The sequence below is a fragment of the Homalodisca vitripennis genome, chromosome 7 (genome assembly GCF_021130785.1).
Source record: "Homalodisca vitripennis isolate AUS2020 chromosome 7, UT_GWSS_2.1, whole genome shotgun sequence".
NCBI classification, from domain to species: domain Eukaryota; kingdom Metazoa; phylum Arthropoda; class Insecta; order Hemiptera; family Cicadellidae; genus Homalodisca; species Homalodisca vitripennis.
Genome location: NC_060213.1, coordinates 24,852,514 through 24,878,112, shown reverse-complemented (window position 1 = coordinate 24,878,112; position 25,599 = coordinate 24,852,514). Strand labels below are relative to the sequence as shown.

The 25,599-nt window shown below is 35.4% G+C and overlaps 1 protein-coding gene across 1 annotated transcript in view; it reads left to right on the top strand.

Annotated features, from left to right (window-relative positions):
• Positions 1-7,333: 7,333 nt before the first annotated feature.
• Positions 7,334-25,599, top strand: part of LOC124367026 (WD repeat-containing protein 35-like) — a 55,679-nt gene continuing 37,413 nt past the window's right edge. The window contains 5 exon segments of the mRNA XM_046823708.1: positions 7,334-7,522; positions 14,618-14,729; positions 16,377-16,537; positions 17,431-17,533; positions 23,300-23,460. Coding sequence (XP_046679664.1) covers positions 7,499-7,522; positions 14,618-14,729; positions 16,377-16,537; positions 17,431-17,533; positions 23,300-23,460 — 561 coding nt within the window. The 5' untranslated portion in view covers positions 7,334-7,498.

Here is a 25,599-nt window from a genome sequence, read left to right as displayed (position 1 = left end):
TTACCTTACCTGAAGTTACAGATACAAGATAATTTAATTTCGGAACTATATACTTTAACATTTCGTTAACACGCCAGATTTTATAAATCTTTGAGTTTGTTGAGAACAGAAACTAGTTAAAAAATAGACAAGTTTATAACATGAACAATTGATAGATATTTCTCAAACGATTTGCTGGTTATGACACTTCGTACTAATCTTTTGTTTGTACTTAATATAATAATTACAAGGACTAGTCACTGTACTCCATTTATAGATTTCCCAAATCCGTATCACTTGACACTTCCTAAAATCTTATCTAGAATCTAAGCTTCTTTTATTTCGTGACTAATGTTCATACTCAGCTGTAGAAACAATAATTTTTTTTCAAATTGAACAACAAACCACATCTTACCAAAGAGGAAAGATAAAGAAAGCAAATTTGGTATATTATTTTGTCAGCTTATATGTGAGCTTATTCTTGAAATGCCAAACATGGAATTTCCAGTCTCCATTACTAGGTAAGAAACTACATACGTCAAAACGCTATCACTTATTTTCAGTTATTTATTGGAAACTTTTTTAAACCTGATATTTAATGACAATACAATTTAATTCAAATACTCGAATCATCGATATTCAATATATCGAATCATGTATTTTCCTACAGTAGAGACAAACAGTATCTGAAAAGGCCGGTGTTATCAATTACTGAATCTTTTCATTCATAAACCAATTAGGTACAGAGATATTGTCGAGTATACAATATTTGTAAAATTGCTCTTTAAATACACTCAAGCAAATTAATGCTCAATTTCTGCACTTCAGTTTTATATTTCACTACCATTTAGAATAGAATATAACAATGTAGGATTTCATCGATGGTTAAGAAAGGAAGCTTACTTTTTTTATAATTCTGTTAACTACTTCCAAAAGGTCCTCCAGTTCAATTAGCATAAGACCATAAACCCATTCCCTATTTCCTTCACATTGTGTTTTCAATAAGCACAATACGAACATTTTGGTACAATTCTACCACACTATTACAAAATAATTGTATTTTGGCATTTTATGACTTATAGTGGACTTATATCTACGAATGGGATGTTCTCTCTATCAGATGAGAGAGTAAAAAGCTATAACTTTTACTATAATTTATAAAACACTCATAGCGTACCTAGTAATTGTAGTTTAGACATAAAGATTAAATTGGAAATTCAAATCAACAGTTATTTTTGTGTGGAACCATTTATTATATCACTTCCAAATAGGCTCAGATGGTTATTTACTAGTTTGCAATAATAACATGCCTGGACCGGGATTCGAAACTTAGTCCAGGAGGGTGATAAACTTAGAAATTTACTAAACTAATTAGTTACCACTTATTGTGGTGTACTTATTAATAGTAAAATCTGTGCAGCAGGTTTCACAAGTGTAATGTATGCGGGTCGACACTGTACTCTCTATGGGTCGGGAAGAATAATTAAACTACACATTTAGAGTAACATTGCTCTAGGACCCGCTCGTAAAGGAACGGACGGGACGCGGAGGTTACATGACGGTGTCTGGTGGTGGACTCCGGGTGGACTGCTGGCTGGCCAGCTTGGACCGTTGGTTGTAGGGTAGTGGCGTGATGTGACGTCACAGGAGAGCAGCCTATGAGCATTCTTTATTCTTTTAGACCACATCGTATGTTACATCGCCTGACAATTCATACTGCCAACATCACTGGTGCAGACATTAAATATCACTATGGATACCTACCAACTTAGTACTTCTCACACTAAATACACTACAATCCTCCCCCTTAAATACATAAGTCGTCCCCTACAATTTTAGAAATTTATCAATTACAATTTGTTTTACAATTCTCCAATTTTAAATCAATTACAATGAATAAGAAAATTTGACATTATACTCTTTTATTTTTGTAAGTATAGATTATAGAGAACAAAATACAAACTCAATATAATCATTTAACACAAATCACAAACACTTCAATCAAAACCAATAAATCAGAATATAGCAATTAATAACACATTGAATGAACACAATTAACAAATCGATAATAATAATGCTTAAACAATATTAATTATATACAAGTCACAATTGGGTTGTATTTACAAGTCCATTTTGACTAAAGGTTTACGATCCCTTAGTGGGTATCGTCTAACAGGTGTCATTTTGTTTGGGTGAAACGCTGGAACTGTTATTGTTTACATTTGTACGTGGGCTGGGGCTTTGCCCCTGAGCGTTTCTGTTATTGTTTATGGTTTTTTGCGGAGAGGGGGGCAAGGTCGTTGCTAAAAGTACTGGCGACCTTGCGCTCGCTCTGTCCCGCGACTGTATATCGATCGTTTCCTTTCCTGCGTGTGCTCTGTTGCCACGCTTGCGTCTGGGAGTCTAGGCATTGTTGTCAAACTCAGACATTTCCGGACTACACTGTAAACCTACCAACTGGTCGATATGTCGTTTCCACCTCATGCCCGTATTCAGTTCAACTAAAATACGTGACTGGTCCTAATCGTGAAAACTACCACACCTGGTATCCACTTATTTCTACCTCTGTAATCTCTGGCTATGATTGGTTGTCCCAATAGCTAACTGTCTAGTTTTACTACCCCTATAGTACAATCGTTGTTTTTCTTGATTATCTGACATTATTGCTTTAACATTTGGGCGAATTAAATCTAACCTAGACTTTAGCGATCTGACTGCCCAACATTAATTGAGCTGGCGATAGATTGGTAGTAGAATGCACTGTATTTCAATAAGTGAACAGGAAAGTTACTCAAAGCTAATTCTAAATCCTTGGAATTATGAAGAGCTGTTTTCAATTTATTTTTAATAGTTCTGACTGACCGTTCTGCCAAACCATTGGTTTCTGGGTGGTATGGTGGTGAAAACGTGTGTTTGATACCATTTGACATCAAAAATTCTTTAAACTCTTGACTGGTAAAAAGGTGGTCCGTTGTCGGACACTATGTGGTCTACAATACCATACCTACTAAATAATTCCCTTAATTTCACAATCGTGTGAACAGCTGCCGTTGAAGCAACGGGCAACACCTCTGGCCACTTAGAGTACGCATCTTTTAACCACCAAAAATAACTTGGACTGAAAAGGTCCAAAAAAAATCAATATGAATTCGAGACCAAACTCGTTCCGGAACATTCCAATGATGCAGGAAAGCCTTGGGCGGTTTTGCTCGTTCCTCCAAACAGGCTGCACAGCTGTTAGCTAGTTGTTCTATGTCCCGGTCGATATTAGGCCACCATACATATGCACGGGCTAATGCCTTCAATGCGAACAATACCTATGTGTGAAGTATGCAATTCGTTCAGAATGTTTATTCTGAACCTTTTTAGGTATTACCACCCTGTACCCCCACATTAGGATTCCTTGCTCCAAGGTTAATTTCCGACTGTCTAATTTCAAATGGCTTTAGATCTGGTTCAGTTACAATAGGCCCAACCTAATTCTACATAGGATATTACCTTTTTGATTTCACTATCTACCATTGATTCTCTTTTTATGTCTACATAGCTTAATGGTATGTCATTTTCAGCTAAACACTGCAAATAGGTACCTATGACATTAATATTAAGGTCATCATCCGAGATTTCATCTTTAATCTCACTATTTACAGGTAATCTAGATAAACCATCGGCATTGCCATGGTTTTTGGGACTTAACATACACAATCTCATATTGGAAAACCACTTAAAAAACAAAGCGTATCGTTGTAACCTACTGGCTGCGAAAGCAGGTAACCCTTTCTTTGGTCCAAAAATAGCCACTAAAGGCTTATGATCAGTCTTTAACAAAAACTGTGTACCATATAAATATTGACTAAATTTCTTAACACCAAATACAATGCTTAATGCTTCTTATCTATTTGTGAATAGTTTTCTCAGCGCTATTTTAACACTCTACTTGCGAATGATATAGGTCTTTCTGTACCGTCGTATTGAATCTGACTCAAAACTGATGCAATGCCAAAATGGACTAGCATCACTGGCTACCCTAGTGGTAATGCAGGATCATAATGCGCTAAAACTTCAGCAGAGATTAACTTTTGCTTAATCTCTTGTAGTGCCTTCTTACATGCTAAATTAAATACAAAATCGGTATCCTTTCTTAACAACTGATAACATTGGGGTTTAAAATAGTGGATATCCTAGGAATGAAACGTGAATAGTAATTAACAAGAGACCAAGGAAGGCTTTAAAGCTGTGTCACATTTTGAGGTTCAGGTGCCTTGACAATTGCTTCAACCTTACTAGGTGCGGTATGCAAACCCTTGTTTACTGATAACAAAACCTAAATATTCTAAACTGTCACAGAAAAATTTACATTTGTTCTTGCTCACTGTGAACCCATTGTCTTCAAGTCTTTGACACACTAGTCTAAGTCTATGCATGTGTTTCCTCATTGTTTTTTTACCTGTTACTAGAATGTCCATCTAAAAATACAGTTACCCCCGGGATACCTTGTAATGTTCGTTCTATTATTCTCTGGAATATTCCCGGTGCTGAACTGATACCAAAACATAGGCGATTGTAAGCATACAATCCTTTGTGTGTGCTAATTTGTACAATAACGTTTGACTATCTACATCTAGTTTAAGCTGCTGATAAGCTGAAGATAAATCTATTTTAGAGAATTTTTCTCCGTTTTTGTAGGCTGGCAAATATTTCTTCAATTTTTCGGTAACGGGTGTCGGTCTACCTCCAAGAAAGGATTTACAGTTATTTTATAATCCCCACAAATTCTTATTTTCCCATTAGCCTTAATAATTGGTACAATGGGAGTCCCCCATTCACTGGTATCTACTGGTGAAATAACGTTCTCTTGTTCTAGTCTAGTCAGCTCGGCTTCTACTTTTTCTTTAAGTGTAAAAGGTAACGTCCTAGGTTTAAAGTATTTTGGTACTACATTTTCTTTTAACTTTAATTTAACTGGTGCACCCTTGAAACATCCCAACTTATCCCGTAAATACATTTTGGAAACTCATTGTACAGTAATTCTACTTGTTTGTTGTTGTTGACAACAGACGGATTGACAGATGTTTGTTTGTTTACCTCTACAGGTGTGTTGTGGCTTCCACTGACAGGCGTGCATGCGTCTGCCGCGCTGCCGCCTGCAGTTGGCACAACCCCCACCATGCTCGTGCGATCGGCTGACTGTACATTGTTTACATTACTAGGCACTCTAACTGTTAAATCTAATGCTTGCATCCAATCACGCCCTAACAAGGGATTAGCCCCATTAGCTACGATGTATAAAGCTAATTGTTTTCTCTTTACCTTTATGTTGTACATTGACCATAACCTTACCTAAAGGCCTGATCTTTTCATGTGTATATGAACTTAATACTAAGCTAGTTGGATACATGTTTTATATTTCCTAACTTAGTCTTACAATCTTTTTCTGACATAACTGAAACACAAGCTCCACTATCGACTTCAAATACAATTTCCTTACTTTCCACTAATAACTGTACCGTTATTGGCTCAATTTTATTAATCTTAGTTTTTCTATTTCTTTAACCGTAAATAGATTGGAAATGTCATACACATCGTCATTGTCTTTATGTTTCCAGTGATTATCTGAACCGGACTCTGCTGATTCTTTACTTTCCTCTACATAGTGCTGCCTACCTTTATAAACATATTGCTTTTTATTGCTGTAAAACTGTTTTCCCTTTAGCTGAAGGCTCCTTAGACCTATTTGTAAAAACATTTGGTTTGTTCTCATTAGGTTTGTTAACATAATTTTTTCGATCTACAAACTCTTTTCAAGGTGTCCCTTCTTTTTTACAATGATTACACGTGTACTCACGAAACCGACATTGCGATGCTGTGTGTGATCCTCGCTTGCCGCAACAATAGCAGGTGATGTCTCCCAGCGCCTTCCCGCCGTCCGATGACCGTCTCGCTGCGATGCTCGCCGCCTGTGTCCTTTTCGGTATCGACCCGCTGCTCTGCATCCGTGAATACGTCCTCCTGCAGTTGTCATCTGGGCCGCCCCCTTCTCAGCAAATTCCATTGCAGTAGCTAGTTTGCACGGCTTTTTCATAAGTGAGGTTCTCCTCCCCGAGAAGTCTTTTCTGTATCTGTTTGGTCTCGCAGACCCGCGACTAATCTGTCCCCTTAAGTAGTCTGGCAATTTATCACCAAAATTCACAAATACTTTAGATAACTGTTTTAAATGCACAATATATAATCGCTAACCGTTTCATGATCCAATTGATTCCGCCTACTAAATTTAAATCTTTTCCGTGATAAAAGAAGGCTTGGATGCAGATGATTCGCTATAGTGTCCACAATTTCCTTGTACGACTTGTCAGACGGTTTGTCTGGTGTAATTAAGTCTTTCAGTAACGTATAGGTCCTTACACCCATAACTGTCAACAAAGTGCTTAGTTTCTTTGAATTATCGATATCATTACAATCAATAAAAAACTCAAATCTCTCTATATAAGACTGCCACGATTCTTCCGCACTATCAAAATAACCCATAGACCCGATAGTTGCCATTTTGTTTTCTTGTACACTCCGTAATAACTGTTTAAAATGTCCCCGGTAAAAAATAATCGTCTAACGGCATTAATTGCAACGATTAAAATCAGCTTGTGCGCTGCTTACACCAAGAATAGTTTATATCGATCGGCGTACCTTATACTCCCGACCGTTTGGAATGTCCGGAATGTCCTTGCACATTCGCGGTTATTTGCAACGTGTTCATTACGCTTGTTGCCCTTCCGCACTAAATCACTGTAATTCACTGTTATCACTGTAATGTATGCGACGTTCCACTGTTGCAGTTGTTTTCCTCGTCGCCACTGTAATGTATGCGGGTCGACACTGTACTCTCTATGGGTCGGGAAGAATAATTAAACTACACATTTAGAGTAACATTGCTCTAGGACCGCTCGTAAAGGAACGGACGGACGCGGAGGTTACATGACGGTGTCTGGTGGTGGACTCCGGGTGGACTGCTTGGCTGGCCAGCTTGGACCGTTGGTTGTAGGGTAGTGCGTGATGTGACGTCACAGGAGAGAGCAGCCTATGAGCATTCTTTATTCTTTTAGACCACATCGTATGTTACATCGCCTGACAATTCATACTGCCAACATCACTGGTGCAGACATTAAATATCACTATGGATACCTACCAACTTAGTACTTCTCACACTAAATACACTACAACAAGCTATAGTATTTCAGTGTTGAAGCTATCACAGTTTGAGGACTTTAAAGTTTTATACGTAAAATCCATAGCCTACGTTTTGCAAACCATACAAACATGTTTGTTTATGTTTCTTTTTCTTCTTCAGTTGTATTGTTCTTGAAATCCTGTTGTCGGACGCTAGCCTACTGACATTTCAATAGTCTGTCACTGTTTGTTTGGAAATATGAAGATGGATTGTGCATGAATATTGGAACTTGGATTAAAATAAATTGTTGTTTTATCGTTACATTATTTGGATCAATCGCCTTTTAAATTGTTAACAATGTTTATTTATTTGAGCAAGAAAGTAAGTGTAAATGCATGTTTTGTAATCTTAGTAGCCTCTCTATGAATGTGTGTATTTTCTTTCTGTTATTTACCAATAAAAGTACTGTAACACGGAAAATTACAGTCAGAATATAAGGGTTTTATATTGCTCAGTACTATCATGAATACTTCATATATTGAATAAAAGGCTATCAAATCAATATCAACGTATACGAAAATACTAATAAATAAAAGTCAGGTTTCAAATCAAAAGGATTAATTTAATATATAACTAATATAAACCTTTTCCATGATTTGCAAGGGTATTTTCTAAAAAATGTAAGAAATATTTAAAGATATTTATTTATTTATTACAATGAACGGCAATACACCTTTTTATAATATTTGGTTTCTTGATGACTACCATTTGCTCTTTACATCAATAAATTCAACAAAATTACATCCACATCATAACTATTAAATTAATCAGATCAACAAAACAGCTAAAACAATAACAAATTAACAGTAAACAACAAGAGCAACAATGATCAATTAAATATATAATATTCGGGTAGGGTCCAATAAGCGGACCCGGTTTTTTATATCGAAATTGGCAAACGATATTACTTAATCATAACCATCGATATAATCAATCGATACTGATGAATTATTTTTAACAACTTAAATAATCTATATGAACAGCTGTAAACACTTTCAAATAATACAATTAAGGTAATATTTTAAATTTCACGTAACATTGTGTATTAAAATGGCCGTCAATCTTAGGAAGCTTCACGAAATTGCTTTAAAAGACGATTAAATATGTTTTTTATGGCTTCAGGATGTTGGGTTAGTACCTAAGAATCCATTATGTGATATTTGTGGAAAGGTAACAAATGTAACTGTCAGAGGAGCTAACATGGTCGTCTTCAGATGCAAAAAAAGAAGGTAATGGTGGACACAACTTTAGTAAAAACGTTTTCGTTCTGTTTCATTTAGTTAAAGTTATGAGTTTCCCTGATTTTGGTTATGTTCATTTATTATTTGTTATCATTAAATTCACATTTTAATTTAAACATATGATTGTTATTACTTTTATATCGATTGATAGTCTATGATTCGATATGCGAATATTAGGTATCGATGATTATATTCTTCGATATAAAAAACCGGGTCCGCTTATTGGACCGTACCCTAATATTCTTAAAGGAAAACGTAAGTAGACTATGTATAAATGTAACAATAATAGAAGTAACAAAAATAATTTTATTATAACAGTGACATCTGGCTATATAACAATAAACTAATCAAGCTCATGCAGTATAGTGGCTGCCTTCCTCTTAAATGATGACAGGGGCATCCCAAAAAAATCCAGATCTGCAGAGACTGTATTTCCAATCCTCATCAATCTTGGAATAGCGGTGTGGTAAAGGTAGTTTGTCGAGAGATGATGGATGGTAAACAGCTGGAAATGTCTCGCCGACCGAGGAACGTGGAAATCAATCATTTGAAGTATCTCAGAACAATCAATGGTATTATTAAGAATTTTGTAAAAGAACATCAAGTCAATGAGCGTTCTTCTTGATGAAAGGGTTGGTAAATTTAGACAACGCTCCATTGCTTGAATGTCAATATTCAATGTCAATTGCTTGAATATGCATTGTCATATATAATTTTTCATATATAAGTCTGTATTTTATGCCTTGCATACTGTTAGAATTGGGTAGGGTACGATAAGCGAACCTGGTTTTTTATATTGAAGAATATAGTCATTGATACCTAATATTTGCATCTCAAATCCTAGACTATCAATCGATATAAAAGTACCTATAGTCCTCAATAACAATCATATGTTTTAAATTAAAATATGGATTTAATATTTACAGTGATCAAACAAATTATTATAACCAAAGTTAGGAAAACTGAAGACAACCATATTTACTCCTCTCACAGTTACAGTTGTTTCTTTCCCACAAATTTCACATAATGGATTTTTCGGTACGAGTCCAACATACGTGTATTATTTTAGAGTGTTTACAGCTGTTGATATAGATTATTTAAGTTCAAAATAGTTAATCAGTATCGATTATCGTAAAGATATCGATGGTTATGGTTAAGTAATATCGTTTGCCAATTTCGATATAAAAAACTGGGTCTGCTTATCGTACCCTATCCAATTTATTTGATTTGAAACTACTGTATATATTTTTTGGTTTTAGGGGAGTGGGACGATACCTACAAAAGTGGCATATTTGTACTAAATCAAAATGACAAAATAGGGTAGAATTTAATAAGAGGCCTACACTCGTTATTCGGTTTTGTTTATCGAATGGCTTGATGTTTTAATCCGAAGGAATAATTCAATATTACAATTTATTATCTTAACATATGATTTCAACTTATTAGTTATAGTAATTTTAATGTAAACAATAAACAATAAACATCAAAAATATAAATATAAAAATAAATATCTAGTCTTTAAAAATGGTGATGAATATGAGGGATATATGAATATATACATGAGATATTTCTCACAAGTGACGAGATTTGATCAAGTGGTTTCAACACGTGGGTTTGGCTCCTGTTAACCCATGGAGAGAATTCTTTCCTCTATTTCACAAAAGCGGTTGCTCATTGATATCAAGCTGGGCAAGTTATAATATAATAAGGTTTGTTTGATATCTAAGTCTAGGCCGTAGTTGGTTTTGTAATGTTAGTGTTAATTTTTAAAAACTATAATGTGCAAGATTCTTCTTGTTATGGTAATTTATTATAACTCTTAGTGTATACGACTTTTACATATCGAAGTTTACTTTGTAAAATTCGGGAAAGCATTCTCCCCATGGACAATCTGGAGCAAAACCCACATTTGTATATAGAAATATCTCACATAATTTCTTCATATTAATCGCCAGTTTTAAATTCAACAACAATTACTTCTTGGTGTTTACTGTTTCCATAAAAATCAATATAACCAAGTTTAAATCATATATAATAACTCTGGTAACTAATATATTAGAACAATAATACTTTTTCCATACATGAAACAGTATTATAACATCAAGAGTAAACAATAACATGTAACTTTTCAATAATAAGTACAAGTATAAAATTATGGCTAAACCCATAGTTTTTTATTATTTTCTATAAAATTAGTATAATTAATAGAAAATAGTTTTTCCAATAAGAAGAGCTCCTCCTTCAATAAACTCATCATTTTTATGAATCCGGAAAGCATAACTGTTCTAAGCCTAATCAGATTCACTTCTGCTCTCATGGTCTACTGGTTCACTTTCTTACAATCCTCTTATATCACTAAATTGATCGAAATAATTCCAATCCATTTCAAATCCATATCACGTTATTAAAATTCTACATATAAAATAAATAAAACTTGCAAAAATACAAATTTGAAATTTTTAACCTAGGTCTACATAGACTACGAAACTTAGGTTATTTCGAAACAAAACACTAATTATTTGTTTCACTACATCACTCCCGTGAAAGATAAATACTTTTCAAAACATATTTATACCAATTGACTAAATAATAACTTCAAATAATATTACATACTTGTTACAAGAAACATAAACAAACAAACTAACTGGTATGGATCTGTTCACTCTGAACAGTTTTAGTGACTGACACTGCTCCCCAAGTTCGTGAAAACAACTATCAGATACTAGTCACCACACTGTTCACAGTATGGATCTGTTCACTCTGAACAGTTTTAGTATCTGACTGACAATGCTCCCCAAGTTCGTGAAAACAACTATCAGATACTAGTCACCACACTGTTCACAGTATGGATCTGTTCACTCTGAACAGTTTTAGTATCTGACTGACACTGCTTCCCAAGTTCGTGAAAACAACTATCAGATACTAGTCACCACACTATTCACAGTATGGATCTGTTCACTCTGAACAGTTTTAGTATCTGACTGATACTGCTCCCCAAGTTCGTGAAAACAACTATCAGATACTAGTCACCACACTGTTCACAGTATGGATCTGTTCACACTGAACAGTTTTAGTATCTGACTGAAACTGCTCCCCAAGTTCGTGAAAACAACTATCAGATACTAGTCACCACACTGTTCACAGTATGGATCTGTTCACACTGAACAGTTTTAGTATCTGACTGAAACTGCTCCCCAAGTTCGTGAAAACAACTATCAGATACTAGTCACCACACTGTTCACAGTATGAATCTGTTCACTCTGAACAGTTTTAGTATCTGACTGACACTGCTCCCCAAGTTCGTGAAAACAACTATCAGATACTAGTCACCACACTGTTCACAGTATGGATCTGTTCACTCTGAACAGTTTTAGTATCTGACTGACACTGCTCCCCAAGTTCGTGAAAACAACTATCAGATACTAGTCACCACACTGTTCACAGTATGAATCTGTTCACTCTGAACAGTTTTAGTATCTGACTGACACTGCTCCCCAAGTTCGTGAAAACAACTATCAGATACTAGTCACCACACTGTTCACAGTATGGATCTGTTCACTCTGAACAGTTTTAGTATCTGACTGACACTGCTCCCCAAGTTCTCACAAACAACTATCAGATACTATTCACCACACCGTTCACAGTAGGCCTATGGATCTGTTCACTCTGAACAGTTTTAGTATCTGACTGACACTGCTCCCCAAGTTCGTGAAAACAACTATCAGATACTAGTCACCACACTATTCACAGTATGGATCTGTTCACTCTGAACAGTTTTAGTATCTGACTGACTCTGCTCCCCAAGTTCGTGAAAACAACTATCAGATACTAGTCACCACACTGTTCACAGTATGGATCTGTTCACTCTGAACAGTTTTAGTATCTGACTGACACTGCTCCCCAAGTTCTCACAAACAACTATCAGATACTATTCACCACACCGTTCACAGTAGGCCTATGGATCTGTTCACTCTGAACAGTTTTAGTATCTGACTGACACTGCTTCCTAAGTTCGTGAAAACAACTATCAGATACTAGTCACCACACTATTCACAGTATGGATCTGTTCACTCTGAACAGTTTTAGTATCTGACTGATACTGCTCCCCAAGTTCGTGAAAACAACTATCAGATACTAGTCACCACACTGTTCACAGTATGGATCTGTTCACACTGAACAGTTTTAGTATCTGACTGACACTGCTCCCCAAGTTCGTGAAAACAACTATCAGATACTAGTCACCACACTGTTCACAGTATGGATCTGTTCACACTGAACAGTTTTAGTATCTGACTGAAACTGCTCCCCAAGTTCGTGAAAACAACTATCAGATACTAGTCACCACACTGTTCACAGTATGTGTCTGTTCACACTGAACAGTATAAGTATCTGACACTGCTCCCCAAGTTCGTGAAAACAACTATCAGATACTAGTCACCACACTGTTCACAGTATGAATCTGTTCACTCTGAACAGTTTTAGTATCTGACTGACACTGCTCCCCAAGTTCGTGAAAACAACTATCAGATACTAGTCACCACACTGTTCACAGTATGGATCTGTTCACTCTGAACAGTTTTAGTATCTGACTGACACTGCTCCCCAAGTTCTCACAAACAACTATCAGATACTATTCACCACACCGTTCACAGTAGGCCTATGGATCTGTTCACTCTGAACAGTTTTAGTATCTGACTGACACTGCTCCCCAAGTTCGTGAAAACAACTATCAGATACTAGTCACCACACTGTTCACAGTATGGATCTGTTCACTCTGAACAGTTTTAGTATCTGACTGACACTGCTCCCCAAGTTCTCACAAACAACTATCAGATACTAGTCACCACACTATTCACAGTATGGATCTGTTCACTCTGAACAGTTTTAGTATCTGACTGACACTGCTTCCCAAGTTCGTGAAAACAACTATCAGATACTAGTCACCACACTATTCACAGTATGGATCTGTTCACTCTGAACAGTTTTAGTATCTGACTGACACTGCTCCCCAAGTTCGTGAAAACAACTATCAGATACTAGTCACCACACTGTTCACAGTATGGATCTGTTCACTCTGAACAGTTTTAGTATCTGACTGACACTGCTCCCCAAGTTCGTGAAAACAACTATCAGATACTAGTCACCACACTGTTCACAGTATGGATCTGTTCACACTGAACAGTTTTAGTATCTGACTGACACTGCTCCCCAAGTTCTCACAAACAACTATCGGATAAAGTCGCCACACTGTTTATGGTATGGATATGTTCACACTGAACAGTTTTAGCATTGACACTCCTCCCCAAGTTCTCACAAACAACTATTTTACACTAGTGTACTGTAGTGGTTTCGTAATTGTACCTTACCTTTATAATTGATCCATGTAGCTCTGGATTTAATTATTTAAGCTCCTCTATTGTTCATAATGCAGTGAAATAACACTTACTCTTACAATGTTGTTTATTTTAAATTTAATTTTTAATATTGTGATGTTCTGTGAACAAATACTCTAAAGAAGGTTGTTTAAGAGAAAATAAACATATAAATAGTTTTAATGTATAAATACTAAGTTTATGGTAAAACTTTATATACATTCTTCGGTCTACACATGTTTGTGAAATTTTACAAAAAAAAATAAGAAATGAGTTATATTGTTCTAAAATTTGTTGCATGTTTCTAAATGGTATATTAAAAGGATCAATGAATAAAAATTGAACCGGAAAACCTGTGGTTACAAATAAATTGAGTTCATTTGGGTAAAAAACCACCAAGTTGTCTGATCAGCTCAATGTGGGTAAAACTTGATTCAAATTCTTTGATTAACACAGTATGTCATTGTGGAGTGTGACCTTAGGGCTTGCAAATACTGTACAGCGAGATGGATACTGGCTGCTTCAACTGCTTCAGGTTTTGATGCCAAATATTGAAGTGGCGAAGCTTCATCTTGATATGATGGGGATAACTGGTGGGGTCTGATCATCACATTACCTAGATTTCTCAGAGAACGCATCTTCCTCTAAACGCATCATTCAGTTGGATGGTACTCTCCGGACAAACACTGTATTCAATGCAAAGTGAATAACATCAACTGAGAAGTGATTTTTTTGGATAGTAATAATTGTTTAAGAATTCTTGCAAGACTTCAATGTCTCTGTAAAACTTTTTACGTTTTCAGATAGCTATTCCAAACAACACAAAGATCAACTGTCTAGCGTGGAGCAGTGAGCAGGGATGGATCGGAGTCGGTGGGGACAATGGTTTGCTAAAAGTCCTAAAGCTGGATCCAGGTCTGTAGGATTCTCTTTAATTTCATTTTAGTATTTATTCCTGGCTAAAAAATCTGCCAATAATGTTAATAGCCTTACAAGAAATTGAATACAGTACATTTTGTTAACTCAATAAACCTCAACGGAAAAAACTTTGTCAGTTGATAGAGTATGATCTTATATCCTTATCTTATACATGAACCCAGATATCTTTTTAATTAATTTAATATCACCAAAATCAAAAATGCATTACATTTTTAAACTTTAAAGTTAGGTTTGAAAGGTTAAAAAGATCAATTTGACTTAGAAATTGTAAGGTACAACATAATAATTGATATTTTTATATTGATATAGCTTAATCATTGTATCAGTCTTTGTATTTCCTCCCTATGAATATAGTTACATGACGTCATGTTTAGTAGTAATCACTAGTCTTTATATAATATGGTACTTATATGTTACATTATATGTTATGTTACTTACAATATGTTGTAAGTTTATACATACAAGAAACAGTTCTTAACGTAGTTGGAAGGAAGATGCAACGAAACAGGGACCTTCATCACTATAACACAAGGCATCTTAACTACTTTACTTCACCCAGTCACCACAGGACATATTTTGAGAAAAAAAACCATCATATGTGGGGGCTAGATTCTTCAACAGTCTTCCAGACGAAGTAAAGGAAGGAGAATCAATAAAAGTGATGAAGAAGAAACTGCATCAGTGGCTGTTGAACAGGCCTTTTTACAATAAAAACGAATTTTTAAATTGGACAGACATTTTCTCTTAGATTATTAAAAGTTATTAATATATTAGTAATTTATTTATTTATTAACAATATTGTTGTTGTTGTTTACAAATTTTATAACTTTGTTTTTAAATTTTGTTTTGTTTGTTTATTTGTTTTGTATCTGTATGTGACACCATTTCTAATCTTTAAGATTGTGAAATAAAGATATTCTCTCTCTCTTTCGCTCATAATTTCAATATGGCATTCTCTGTTATTTTTATATGAAATATGGTAATTTTAATTCCCCTTTTGATATTACTCTGTCCACTTTGCAAAGACTGCATCAGCACAGGGATCTGTACAAATAGAGTGGAGACGAGTACAGTACTAAGTGGACTATACAGGCCACTACAGTACAAAACTACACCAGCCCTTCTCAGACAGAAAATGCCTAAGACTGTGCAACTCCTAGGTCTCTATTTTTTACAAATGGAGTGAAGAGGGTGGCTACAGGGAATGATGGTGTTATTGTGGCTGACCTTGGGAAGGTGAAAGGACTGACGGTGCATGCAAACATCATAAACCAGACTTTGGAGGGTCACTCTGACAAGGTGCAAGTCATCACGTGGAACGAGAACCACCAGAAACTGACCACCAGTGATCAGAGTCGACTCATCATTGTCTGGATGCTTGTGTTTGTTTTCATTATTGAGTGATTTCACCTTTACAGGGAAAGATGGGAAGGTGAAAGGATTGGCAGCGCCTGCAAACCTTTCCATGAACCAGACTCTGGAGGGCCACTCGGGCAAGGTTCAAGTCATCACGTGGAACGAGAACCACCAGAAACTGACCACCAGTGATCAGAGTCGACTCATCATTGTCTGGATGCTTGTGTTTGTTTTCATTATTGAGTGATTTCACCTTTACAGGGAAAGATGGGAAGGTGAAAGGATTGGCAGCGCCTGCAAACCTTTCCATGAACCAGACTCTGGAGGGCCACTCGGGCAAGGTTCAAGTCATCACGTGGAACGAGAACCACCAGAAACTGACCACCAGTGATCAGAGTGGACTCATCATTGTCTGGATGCTTTACAAGGTGATTAATATTTTGTGGTTTGTGGCTAATATCAGGTTATCAGTTTATAGTTTGTCTAGTTTATTTTCAACCCTAACAGGAGTAGGCTACTAAAGAATTATACCACATATGTTACATCCTTTATAACTTTTAATACCAAACACGATCTTGTTGTTTTAACATAAATCAGATAGTTAGGGAAAAGCCAACAGTTACGCTCCATAGTTTCAATTACAATTTTACGTGAAATAAAAATTGGATATATTCTAAAGGGCAAAATTTAATTTAAAGTACTGACATGACTTTCAGTTTTAAAAATCAATATTAATCTGTAAACCATTTTATTGTCTCTTTTTAGTTATGGATTTATAAAGATATTTCTATAATTTATATGAATACTAAATGTGTACTGTAGGGTATTAACAAAAACTATATATTCATTTTATTGTTGAAAAACATATTAAGTATACATAAAAAATACAAACAAAGGCATTTGAATGTGTACGAATTATAGTTTATCTAAAAACATATCATATATGATTTCATAAAATGCTAGGTGACAATTGGTTAATCATTTAAGGGGCTGGAACTCTTTAGTGATTTGTATTGTATTAATTATTTTAAGTTAGAGTGCTGGGCATCAATTGTAACTTCAGTTAAAATTATCAGCCATTAAAACTTATAGTTCAGGAAGACAATTTATAACATTTTAAATATTTCACCTGTTTGTTTACGAATTATCTTAAAATGTTTAAGTATAAAATTGAATACAAAATCTTTTCCAAGTATAAAATGTTTAAAATAATTATATATTATTTTAATACATAATTTTGTTTATTAAACTATTAATGGTGAAATATTAGTTTTTAATAAAATTCTTGTGAGTTCTTATAATGTTTGTGTATGGTATTTAGGGTTCCTGGTATGAGGAAATGATCAACAATCGAAACAAATCTGTAGTAAAAGGAATGGCTTGGAACTCTGATGGCCAGAAGATCTGTATTGTTTACGAAGATGGTAAGATATTTATTGCAGTTATATATTTTTTTTAATTTTATATTATAATCTATTCATATTTTAAATTTTTTGTAGTATGATAGTAGTATACGTTATAACAATAGTGCAGAGGTTCTTTATTACCTTTCGTCTTCAAATCGAGTTTGCTGTAAGAACTACAGCCAAGTTAAACACTCGCTAGACTCTGGGTCAGCGTGAGAGGCATTGTGTTCACCCCACAGCGAACATCATCCTGAGGCCGGTTCCCAATGGACAATTGTCTCTGTGACCATTTTCAATTTGATATAGAGGTAGTGGAGGTGGAATTTCAAATAAAATTTCAACGTTTTAAATCAACTTATTTTAGAATTATCGTATATACAAACGGACACACCCAAACAGCAATCTACTTTCATCATCTACTGGTGGGGGGAGACTCCGCTAAATGCTCAGCCAATTAAACTTCGTAGTGGCTAATTTTAAATATATTACCCAGCAGGGTTTACTTCTGGCTGGTTTATACCTTCCAGTTGAACCCACTGGGCACAGCAAAAACCAATGTATCACTTAAATCTGGGAAATCTTATGGACACAAAGGAAACAAGATTTTTCCGGACAATTGCCATCGTTCAGTGAAACAAGAAATCAGTAACACTATGTTTCGACGTCCAGGAGTGGCACATCACTAAACGCAAATGTCAAGATTCTGGGGTTCATGGGCAATTCGATAGGTCTAGTCAACTGTGGGAAATGACTGTTGGAGTTGGTGGAGTTTGTTCCCTCACCTCAGAGGTTCTTGCTAGCCTCAACAAGGGTGTGCCACCCCCTGCCTACTTTGACTGGAGAGGCTGGTTCAGAGCTGGCCTCCCCTTCTTCCAGGGGGACATGACTTTGAGATGTAGTGCCCTAATTCTTCCTCATGGATCTCGATAGGAGGCGGCCCCTACTCCCTAAACTTACCCATCCTGAATATCCTGTCACTCCGGAAGCAGTGCAAAGGGTTTTACAGGACTAAGTGCAATTTATAAGCTTCTTGTCCTAAGAAAAAAAAATGTATATATATATATATATGTTTCAGGGCTACAAGTTTAGATTTTCAAATTAATATATTTATTGTGATGTTTCCTTGTACATATTTTGTACACAAGTGACACAAACCAATTTCACTTGCGTCTGCAAACTATACAAATTAACAAAAACTGCATTATCTATTGAGAAATATTTTGGTTTTCAGGTGACGAATGTATTCCCTCTGTTTAAGGCATTATTCTAAGCATATGCAAGTACTTGTAATATTATATATGAGTGTTTATAATTTAAAATATTAAAGTTCGTATTATAGCACTATTTTCCAATTCTATGTTCCGATTTTGAAGACAATAGGTTATCGCAAAATTAGGTTAAAGTCAATAGAATATTTGAATTTAACAGACAGACAAGAAATTTAGTTAGACCTAATAGAAACTATTGAACTTTTACATATGAGATACATGCTTTGTTGATCATATTTGTCATCAGTAATACCAGGCAACAAAACGCACAATAAAGTTTTAACACAATAAAAATGCCATTAAAGGGTAGATTTTGCGTACAAAATCTACCTAATTGTTATTGTTTTTCTTACAACAAACTCGAAGTGAAGACAAAAGGTAATATTAAACCACTGTATAAAAAGTCATATCAGTTTAGGGGCAATAACCAAATCATTCTCATGTAAACAAATTGTGTTTTTCTTTTAATTCTCTTTGATAATATCTTTCTGTGTTTAAATAATGTAAAAAATATTAAATTTTTTGGTTTTGCTATATGGCTAATGTTATTATTGCTACAACAGTAAGATTGAATGTAATGTTTTGTTAAAAAGTTATTGGATTAGTTTTTTAATAACAGTTTGATGTAAAATTTATTTGTTGTGTACAAATTTAATTAATTAATTTTTCTTTTAGTTAAACATTTGTTTTTTGTGATGAAAATTGTGTTTTTATAACTGTAAAAAACTGTCAAACTGAATGATTTTTGTAACATTTTGTACTGTATTGTTTTGCAAATTAGATGGGTACCTTAAAGAAAATGCATCTGCTTCTCTAAATGAATTCTTGTCCAACATTTACAAAAGATAGAAATTTAATTTAGTATAAAATGCAATTTAGTCATTAATAGAGGTAATAAAAATGATCTGGTTTTGACAAAAATTGCCCTGGTGTCTTATTTATAAATATATTCAGAGAACCTTTTCTTTAACAAAATATTTAATTATATTTATTTAAATTTAATAATATATTGAGCTACTTGAAAACTAAGGGGTTTTAGGTTTGTAGTTGTATTAATAACATTGTCAGGGATTATAACCCATTCAATTGGTATATAATAGTTCTCTTGAAAAACATTGTTGTAATTTCATGTAAGAAAGCAAATGAAACTATTGTGGTCAAAGAGTATCCTGATATACACATTCCATATTCTCTGTTAGTTTGTGTATAGTGGAATAGATGGTTCATAACAGGGTTTAAGCTGGGAGGAAACTTTTCTTAACAAAAATGCTACTGGCTCTTTAGGAAAAATATTTCTTCTGCAGCACTTACTAATAACATTGGTGTTCAGCGGTTATTCCAATAAGTTCTCTAATACTATAGTCTCCAGAACCAATATTTAGTGAATAAAACATACTGTTGTTAAAATATTTAGAACTCAAATGATTAAAATATATATTTTTGTGAAGAGATTTGTTTAAAAACAGTTACAAAAAAATTTAATGTAACATGTACATCAAATAAAGTCTTCTCTCCATATAAAATACAAAATTAAGTTAAATATTATAGTTGTATTTTATTAGACAAGTTACTTTTAACATCAGTTTATTTTTAGAAAAATAATTTAATGACGTTGGTGTTAAGGCCCTAGGCCTCAATAAATCTCTAGCCTTCTTTGTTTTATGAACACCAATGTTTAAACTACATTGAAATGAATTCTTTACTATTAAATGCTTAAATTGGTCATACTTAACCCTTTACAAATGTTGTCATCTTATAAATAAAAATGGCAAAATGTGTTGGTAAGCGCAAATCTCGAGAACGGCTGGACCAATTCGGTTAATTTTTTTTGTAAAATGTCCATTGAAATCCGAGTAAGGTAGGACTTCCCCCTATGTCGTAATAGGCTTTTCAGTCTTACTTATGTGTGTATTTTCTTCATCAGGACAAGTTAAACTCAACTATGTCAACACGATTTTGACCAAAATAGATTTCTGAGAACTAGATATCCGAACGTATATAGTATCTTGATTGATGCAATATGACAAGCTAAACTGTGACATAGTAGGTAAGTGAATTTAAACAGTCTTAAGTAGGCACTTTTTAACCGAAGTAGGCATCTCGGTCCTACGTAAGTATATATTTTTTGTCTTTGTCAGAACAACAAGGCAAACTCTACTATGGTACTGGAAATATCTTAGACCTGAAATATATGACAAGGACTGGAAATATACGCTTTTTGACCGAAGTAAGTTTCCGAGACCTGTGTGATCCGAGATTTGTGTTTTCTTGATCGGGATGACAAGGCAGATTCAGCTGTGACGTTATGTATATAATTAATTAGAACCAGAAATGCTCCTACACGTGCCAAACATGATAAATAATTAAGTTAAACTCTGATACTATGTACCATGAACTTAACCCTTTCCGCTCGTATGTCGGACGTTGTCCGACATTGCTATTTTGCCGTTCCGCTCGTATGTCGGACGCCATCCGACATTGCAGTGACGTCAGCTTTACTTTATTTTTAGCCGGCCTACGATGTTTCCGATTGGTGCTGCGATCGCACGGCATTCTCAGGAACTAATAAATTACAGCTGAACTACGATTGGTCGGCTGCTGATTTATTTTGCTTTGTCATTGTAGTCACGTTTCCTAACCAATTTTCAGACGCGTTCGCATTAGTGACTCGATATGTCGTTACCAAGTACCTCTTTTCTTTCTGATTCAGAAGTTATTGCTGAATTACTTAATTAAGGCAAGGATAATCAAATAAACATACAAAAGCCAACAGTTATCTGTCAGTATAACAAATATATGGGTGGCTTGGACCAAGCAGACCACTATATTGCTTCCTACAAATTTCCCCGTAAATCTCTGAAGTAGTGGAGAAAGCTATTTTTCTGGATGTTGGAAGTGGCAATAGTAAATAGCTTTCTCTTGTTCAACACAAATAAACAAAACCATGGAGAAAAAAACAATTCAACACAGGAATTTCAGAGAAATCCTTATCACTGAACTTGTAGGCCATGTCCGTAACCCTATGAGTTTGAAGCGGGGTCGTCCTTCATCAGTAGAAAAAGAAGAAAGGCTAAACAAACAACCTCACTTTCTTGCAGCTCATCCAACAAAAAAAACTAAAGACTGTGCTGTTTGTAGCAATAGAAAGGTGCCAGGAGGAAGAAAGGAAACACTTTACTATTGTAAAACCTGTTCAAAAAATCCTGGTCTTCATCCTGCAGAGTGTTTTGAACGATACCATACCATGCTAAAATATAAAACTTATTAGTGTAAGTATCAAATTTTATATCTCTAAAATATAAATTAGAAATAAAATAAAATTATTATACAATATAATAATGTATATACTTTATTGACTTCCAGTTTGCTAAAAATGGGTTTTTACTGAAAATATGCTAAAATAAATACGAGCTGAGGGGGCAGACTAGTGAAAAAAATCCGAGTGGAAAGGGTTAAATAATATCTACCTGATGTATACCTACTTACGTATTCAAATTTTTATAGGACTCCTATCATATTACATCATAATTGCTTTTACTAAGTGATATAAGGACTTTTATAAAGATTGCGTGCGAAGCCGTGGGTAACAGCTAGTTCCAAATAAATCTGACTATAACATAACCTCAATAGAAAGCACGTTTGTTTACGTTTGGGCACACCAGCACGAAATCATGGTCCTGGCAAGAAAGCATGGCCTTTTGTTGGACACTATTCTTGTTGTCAGCTCGCGTCATTAACTGCAAGAGGAAGCCGTAATAAATTAAATATTGTTTTAATATGTTTGACCACTTCCCATGATCTTTTCTCATACGGGCTTTGGATCTTTATGGCAGATTTAACAATGTATAATTAATTTACAAAATTGCAGGTTAGTGTTTTAAAGCGCCAAAAACCGGGAATTCTTACAGACACAAAACGGTTATTGCTTGTAAATAATTTAATTTTTATGTTTATAAACAAAAATAAAAAAGCTAGATTTTAATGTAACTCCTGTAATTTTTGCTCTGTTACTTATTTAGTGGTTAATGTTCAACTCAAGTATTTACATTTTTTGTTCCGAGAGTAGACAGGTGCTTTCCAACCAGATAATTTGGTGGCAAAGCGGGGTGTTCAATATTTTATATTATCTTATAGTGGGATTTAAGCTTTAGCATAGAATGACTTTGTCGATTGCATATTTTATGTTTAAAGACAATAAACTTTCTCATTTCTCTCTCTCTCTCTCTCTCTCTCATTGAAAAACTGTATTTTTTAACGCTGTAAACTTCAAAATGTCATGCACATTTCGCGGTTAGTTTTTCTTTCTCGTTTTCATCGTAACTTTGCAAGAGCTTATCTTAACAGAGTTTCATTTTCTCAGGTCGTTTAGCAAAATGCGACAAATGCAATTGCAGCTTAAACCCTGGTCCATTATGGAAAAGGGAAAATGTTGTGCCATGTTTTGGTACCATTTGTTGTTTAAATCTACAGAATATTGATTTATTGGTCATTAAATATGAGAATTGTGTGACTGCAGGAGCTGTGATCGTGGGATCGGTCGATGGCAATCGGATATGGGGAAAGGAGCTGAAGGGTTCGGCTCTGACCGGGGTCCAGTGGTCTCCTGATGGAAAACTGTTGCTTTTCAGTCTCCGTGATGGCGAGGTCCATGTGTACGACAACCAGGGAAACTTTGTTGTAAGGCTCTTAAGAATAATTAATTATGTTTTTTCAAAGTATACCGGAACTTACAAACAGTTTTTTATTTATGTACACTTTTGATGTGCCTTCAGTGGATCGTGTAGAGGAGATAGGTCTTGTGTGTAGGTTCAAAATGAGATTTTAATTTGCACTAGAATACATCAAAAGGTCCCACTGGAATCTATCTTGCGGTCTTATTCTTTTTATTTACATATTATATTATTGGTTTATAGAAATAAGTATAATATAGTAATTAAGTAAATTTGTACTGTAATACAATTATGTCTATTAGTTTTTACGATATGCAGGAATATATAATTATGTCAAATATGTTTAAAGAAATTTGAGTTATCAATATTAGTCTGAAGCTATCAAGGTTAAAATTTCTATGTTTTTAGACTGGAGATTGCTTTAATAAACTTCAAATTTGTCGTGAAGACACTCTGAGTTTATAGAGGAGTTTAAAGTCAAGATAGGGGATAGCTCAAATTCTGTGACAAGGAAGAATTCTTGGCAGGTAAAGAAAATTCCCAGATTTTCCGGTAGTAGTAACGCACCCCCCCATTAGGTCTTCCTAGATACGCCCATGGATACTCAGTGTAGGTTCACCTGGAAGGTATAAACCAGCCAGAAGTGAACCCTCCTGGAATACTATTAGACCATACAATGAGGTGTTATGTTAACTTAGTTCAAATAAGTTTATGAGAAGTGCTTTTTTTTTTGTCTTCAGGAGGAAATGCGTTACGCACCTAGGGTCTCCGCTTTAGAGCTCCCCGTGTATGGGACTCCCTTTTCTTCTCTTTCTCTACGATCCCTAGGTTTACCCACTAAAACCTCCTGCACTTCATCTACTGGAACTGGGATCACCAAAAGGCATTACTTCAGTCCAGCAGGGTCTCAGCAGTATGACATATACTACTGTACTCTTCTAGTCTATTGATGTCCTTCCTCCATCTTCTTTTGCCTCATGATCCTCTCAACCATTTCTGTCACCATGACCCACTGATCTTGGCTTTCAATCATCTTAGTTATGATGTTGCCACTCGTCAGGATATCAAGCTCCATCAAGTACGGTCTTCTCAGCTGGTCCCATCTCTCACAATCCAGTATGGTATGCTCTGCCGTGTCTACATCCTGACAGTATCTGCAGTTCTCGGATTCTGCTTTCTGCATACGAAATAGGTATTTTTGGAAATCCCCATGCCCAGAGAGAAACTGTGTAACGAAGAAATTCGGTTCGCCATGTCTTCTTTTGACCCACTGAGCAACATCAGGGATGAGAGTCCTTGCCCATGCTCCTTTCTGACTGCTTGACCATCTTTCTTGCCACTGATCTAGTAGTCTATTCTGTGCTTCAGTAGTTTCCATGCCATTATGCCGATGTACTCTTTCCTCGGCTTTTATGCTTAGTGGCGGGACACTTGCTATGACAAATGCTGTATCGGCTGCAATGGTGCGGTAACCACTGCAGACTCTTAGAGCCATTTTTCTTTGTACTTGATCTAATGTACTTCTTGCTCTTGCCGAGTTTAAAGCCCTTGTCCAGACTGGGGCTGCATAAAGAGCGATCGATTCAACAACTGTTGCCAGCAATCTTCGTCTACTTGGACTGGGCCCCTGTATATTCCCCATAAGTCTGCTAAGACATCCAGCAACTTTAGTGCATTTCTTAGAGACTTCAACGATGTGGACTTTGAATGATCTTCTATGGTCCAACCAAACTCCCAGGTATTTGATTATTCTAGTAGGTTTGATCTCTATTCTATTGACTTCAAAACTAATGTCCAAGAGTACTCTTCTGCCTGCCATAACTATAGCTTCTGTCTTCTCAGTGCGATTGCTAAACCATGATGTCGTAACCAGGTACTGATCTGACTGATGGCTCTGTTCGCTTTATTCATAAGGAGTCGCCCTGATGAGGCAATCACAACTAACGCTAAGTCATCAGCATATCCCACTAGGGATACACCCTCTGAGAAAGGAAGCCTGAGCACCCCGTCATAAAGCAAGTTCCATAAAGTGGGTCCCAGTATTGAGCCTTGAGGTACTCCACTGGATATTTCCATCTCTAAGAAATCTTGCTCAGTCTTCACAAGTATACTCCTGCCCTTTAAGTACTGTTGAATCACTCTTCTT